This window comes from Chelonoidis abingdonii, chromosome 26, assembly GCF_003597395.2.
Source record: "Chelonoidis abingdonii isolate Lonesome George chromosome 26, CheloAbing_2.0, whole genome shotgun sequence".
NCBI classification, from domain to species: Eukaryota; Metazoa; Chordata; order Testudines; family Testudinidae; genus Chelonoidis; species Chelonoidis abingdonii.
In genome coordinates, this window is record NC_133794.1 from 3,938,952 (window position 1) to 3,944,108 (window position 5,157).

At 65.8% G+C, this 5,157-nt stretch overlaps 1 protein-coding gene across 1 annotated transcript in view; it reads right to left on the reverse strand.

Annotated features, from left to right (window-relative positions):
- Positions 1-5,157, reverse strand: part of MAST1 (microtubule associated serine/threonine kinase 1) — a 62,910-nt gene that overhangs the window by 3,702 nt on the left and 54,051 nt on the right. The window contains exons 19-23 of the mRNA XM_075061227.1: positions 4,896-5,059; positions 3,864-4,114; positions 3,276-3,479; positions 2,356-2,510; positions 1,835-1,998 (exon numbers count right to left, since the gene is read on the reverse strand). Coding sequence (XP_074917328.1) covers positions 1,835-1,998; positions 2,356-2,510; positions 3,276-3,479; positions 3,864-4,114; positions 4,896-5,059 — 938 coding nt within the window. The remainder of the gene's footprint in view (positions 1-1,834; positions 1,999-2,355; positions 2,511-3,275; positions 3,480-3,863; positions 4,115-4,895; positions 5,060-5,157) is intronic.

A 5,157-nucleotide genomic window follows, 5' to 3' on the forward strand; every position in this document is an offset into this window, starting at 1 on the left:
AGAGAGATGCACTCCCCTCTGGCCTTTCTCATACACACAGGTACTCCTTGGACCCCACGCCTGTCTGTCACGACCCCAGATGGTACCTGCCCCCCACCTGTCCCATTCACACATCCTGCACAGGTACCTCCCGGCCCCATCTTGTCAATCGTCCCACAGTTATCAGACCTCCGCCTGTCCTCACGATCCGGCACAAGCTACATCCTCCCGCTGATCTCTAACCCCACTGTAGCTGCCTAGTCGTGATCCCCACAGGTTACACGCCGCCCTGGAAGCAGGACTCCTGGTCTCTCCCCCGGCTCGTCGGACGGGAGGGGTCTACTTGTTAGAGCAGGAGGTGGGCTCAGGACTCTGTTCTCCAGGGGGGCCGTGCGTGTCTCACATGCCCGCCGTTCTCTGATGGAAGCAGCACAGAGCCCCATGGCCAGCCCCATGTCGCACCGCCCTCCCTCGAACCGTCCTCCGGACTCCCCCGAGCCGCGATCTTACTTCGCCAGCCGCACCACGCGTACCTAGCCCTCGCGCTCCATCCCATCCAGCCTCTGGCATAGTACAGACGGCGTTCAGCTCGCTGCGCCGATCCGCTCTACATGGGCGACAGGCACACAGTCGTGCAAACGTCTTGGGTACGGCCCGGCGGCGAGGGCCCCGCGCCTTCCCAAGGGGCAAAGCAACGGCCATTTGGGCGCCTTGAACCCCTCTGGTGAGTCGCTCTGCCTGGGAAATCCTGGGTTGCAGCCGGGAAGGACCTCTCTCACACACAGGGGAGGCAGGAGATACTGGGGGAGGGTCTTGTGCCACCTTGGGGCAGGGCGCTGGGCTAAGGACGCACATCCTCCTGCGGGGCAGATGCAATGCTGGGAAAAGTCTGGGGACCACGTGCATTCTGGGTATACCTGCCCTAATCCCCATCATTGGCTGGGGAGGTGATGTGGTAAAGGTGCTACCAGCGCGAGGTGGAGCATTGGTTCTCTGGAGGGGCCCTGCGCCTTCTGGTTGGGGTGCATTGTGGGTAAGCGCATATAGGCCAGCCGTCGACATACCTGCCCCCCTGCCTGCGTCACGTGGAGAGGGGGCCCTAGTCAGGAGAGCGGTCTCTGACGCCGGGGAACTAATCACCCCTCAACCGGGGACCTCGTGCACGGCGCTGGTGCACTACAGAGGTGGTAAGACGCCATCCTGAAGGTAATGCGGCGACATGGCATCGCTGGGGAAACGGGTCTGGACTGTGCATGCGGGAAAAGAGGTCTGGGGATAGCAAGTGCATTGTTGGAGAAGCGGCCTGGGACGGTGATGGCTGTGGAATGGGCCTTGCAACCCATATGGACGAGTCTTGGCGCTGCTCGGGAGTTCTCACAATCCCACAGGGAAGTGCATCTGACTGGCATCGGCTCTGCCGGCGAAACAGTGCATCGGGTACAGGGGTTCTCTGTGCCCTGCCAAGGGTGCATGTGCATGCTGGTAAGGGGCCCTCGGGCACCTCAACACAGGGTAGCAGTGCATGTGGGACCAGGAGCCTCGTGCCCCTGCAGGGTGCAGTGCATGGCTGCGGAAAGAGGCCTGACTACCAGGGCAAGTGCATGCGGACAGGGCCTCGTGCCTTTTGCCAGGGTGCCTGCATAGCTGGGAAAGGGCTTCGCACTCTCACCTAGGGAGCAGTGCAGTGCTGGGAGAGGGGCCTGTCCTGCCGGGGCAGTGATGCTTGGGCAAAGGGCCTCGCACGACTACCGAGCGAGCATGGCATCTGGACAGGTGACCCTCGGCCCTGCCGGTGCCTGCATTCGCTGGAAAGGGCCTCCACTCTCCCAGGGAGCAGTGATACGGGACACGGGACCTCGTGCCCTGCGGGCTGCAGGGCATGCGGAAAGGGCCTCGCACCTCACGGGAGCGGTGCATGCTGGGACGAAGCGGGCCTCGTTCTGCCGGGTGCGTGCATGCGGAAAGGTGGCCTCTGACCTCATACCGGGGAGCAGTGCATGCCTGGGAGAGGGCTCGTTCCTGCCGGGTGCGAGTGCATGCTGGTAAAGGCGGCCTCGCAACCTCACGGGGAGCGTGCAATGCGGGACAGGGACTCGTGCCTGCCTGGGTGCGTGCATGCAGGGACAGGGTTCGCACCGCAGCTGGGGAGCAGTGCATGCTGGCAACAGGGGTCGTGCTCTGCGGGTGATAGTGCATTGCAGGACAGGGCCTCACACCTCACAGGGATGCGGTGCATGCTGGAGAGGGCGTGGCCTGCGGGGTGCAGTGCATACGGGAAAGGGGCTCGCCCTCACTCAGGCGATCGTTCATGCTGGACAGGAGATCGTGTCTGCTGGGCGTGCAGTGCATGCTGCGAAAGGGGCCTCGCACACTCACCGGTGAGCAGTGCATGCTGACATGGGACTGAATGCCACAGCCCTGTCCCACGTGCACAGAGTCCACAGTGTCCATGTCCGCCACGGACGCCCTGGCAGCTGACAGGCCTTGGCTAATGGAATGAGGGGTGTTTCCTGCCCCCACATGTGCTCTGTCTTCATGGCAAGCGGAACAAGTGTGGTGACCACAACTGCTTCCGAGAACACGTCCTACGCCCGCGGGGCCCGCAAGACAGCTACAAATCAAGATGGGCCGGACCGGAACAAGAAGGAGCGTCAGCCACAGCGAAGGCAGAGAGTGAGGGGAAGAGAGGGAGGGAAAGGGGCGGAGGAGGCGACGGGGCAGAGTCGGGGGCGGGAAAGTGAGGGGCGGAGCAGGAAGGGTGCTGTGGCTGGGGGGACACAGGATGGGGCTGGGCAGGGAAGGAGTGCGTGCCAGGCAGGGGCGGACAGAGAAGCAAGGGCAGGGAAGGAAGGAGTGCGGATGGGGGACAGAGGGGTACAGGCCAGGATAGGAAGGGGTGCGGGGGGGGACAGGAGGGTTCAGGGCCGGGGAAGGACAGGAGTGCCGGGTATTGGGGGGACTGAAGGTTGCCAGGGTGGCGGATACAGAAGGCGTGCTGACTGGGGGGGCAGGAGGGGTGCCTAGGGTGGGGACAGGAAGGGTTTCTCGAGCTGGCGGGGGACAGTGAAGGGGTTCCGGGTGGGACAGTTAAGGTGCCGGGATTGATGGGGGACTAGCGGGGCCAGGGCCGACGGGAAGAGGTGGCCGGATGGGGACAGGAGGGTGCAGGCTGTGGGAACCAGGAAGGGGTGCTGGGTGGGGGGGACGGAGGGTCGCGGCGCAGGGAAGAGGCGGCTGACGCTGGGGGGGTCGACAGGAGGTGTGCAAGTGATGGGGAGACAGGTAACCGGGGGTACCTGTGGGGATCATGACGGACAGGGCGGTGGCTGAGGCAGACTTGATGACCTTGCCCCCCACCCGGGCGCTGCGCCTCTCGCCCGCCGACTCCCCGGACAGCTGCTGGTGCCGGGCGCGCCGCAGCACCAAGTCGCTGGTGGCTTTGGGGGTCTGGGGGTCTGCGTCCTTCGGGGCCTGGGCATCGCCCCCCTTCACTCTATTGCCTGTGGGGAGAGACAGAGCAACGGGGGGGGGCACGTGAGGGTCTCAGCCTCCTGCCTGGCACCCCTGCACCTCTCCACCCCACACAATGGTCCCACCATTACCCAGCATTCACTGCTCCCTCCGCAGAGATTTCTGGGCTCTTTCCCAGGATGCACCTCTCTCTGCCCCCCCTTACTTAGGGCTGGTACCCACAATACACTGCCCCCCGCAAAGCTTTGCAGCCTATTACCCAGAATGCACCTCCCCATGCTCTGCCTAGTGGGGCAACGAGTAGGGGCAATTACCCAGGAGGAGGGGGAGTTCCCTGGGGGGGGGAGGATGCCACCTTTAACGCTCTGCCTGGCTCCCCTCCCTCCTTGCCGGGAGCCCCGGGTCCTACCCACCAGCCTCAACGTTCTTGGGGGTAGCACGGTCCCCAGCTGCCCCCGCGCTCCCCTCCTTTCCCTCGGCCTGGGGGGCAGCTGTGGGGCCCCCGTTCTCCCTGGCAGGGCCCCTGGCCCGGGGTTCATCATCGTCCTCCAGCGGCGCGGTGAAGCGGCTGGTGTCCATGAGCGCCGAGAAGCGGCGCCGGGTGCCCAGCGGGGGGCTCGACTCACTCTCCGGGTAGGTGTACTCCGAGGCCGAGAGGCGCTTCCTGCAGCACAGACGCAGGGCAGGTGGGTGAGGCCCCAAGGACCTCCCGGAGCTGGCAGAGAACCCAGGAGTCCTGGCTCCCAGCACCCCCCCCTGCTCTAACCACTAGACACCACTGTCCTCCCAGAGCCAGCCTCTGCCAGAAGGTCTCCTGGACTGGCCCAGCAGGGGGTGCTGCAGGCTGGGATGAACTGGGGTTTCTGGGGGAGAGCCTGCCCAGCCCCCTCCTGACGCCCTTCACACCTCCTGGGAACCCCCCCAATCATGCCTCTGGGGAGCCCCCACTCACAGCTCTGGGGACCCCCCCCAGTCACCCCTCGGGGAATCCCCCACTCACAGCTCTGGGGGGCCCCCCAGTCAGCCCTTGGGGAGCCCCCCCACTCACAGTTCAGGGGACCCCCCCAGTCACCCCTTGGTGGGGAGCACCCACTCACAGCTCCAGGGATCCTCCAGTCACCCCTCGGGGGGAGCACCCACTCACAGCTCTGGGGACCCCCCAGTCACCCCTCGGGGGGAGCACCCACTCAGAGCTCTGGGGACCCCCCAGTCACCCCTCGGGGAGCCCTCCCACTCACAGTTCAGGGGAGCCCACACTCATAGCTCCGGGGACCCCCTAGTCACCCCTCAGGGAGCCCCTCCAGCTACGGGGAGCCCCCAGTCACCCCTCGGTGGGGAGCACCCACTCACAGCTCCAGGGACCCCCCAGTCACCCCTCGGGGGGAGCACCCACTCACAGCTCTGGGGACCCCCCAGTCACCCCTCGGGGAGCCCCCCCCACTCACAGCTCTGGGGAGCCGCTGCGCCAGCTCTTGTCCCGCAGGGTGAAGCTGCCCAGGCTCTCGCGTTTGCCGAGCGTCTCGTCCTTGTGCTTGTTGCTCTGGTCCCGCTTGGTGACGCCCGGGCCCTTGGGCTCGTGCTGGGAGAGGTGCTCCATGCTGCTGTATACCTGGGGGGGCAGGGGCAGGGGGAGGGTCAGGGGGGCGCCGCCAGCCCCATGGCTCGCACCCCCCCCCAGCCCCATGGCTCGCACACACCCCAGCCCCA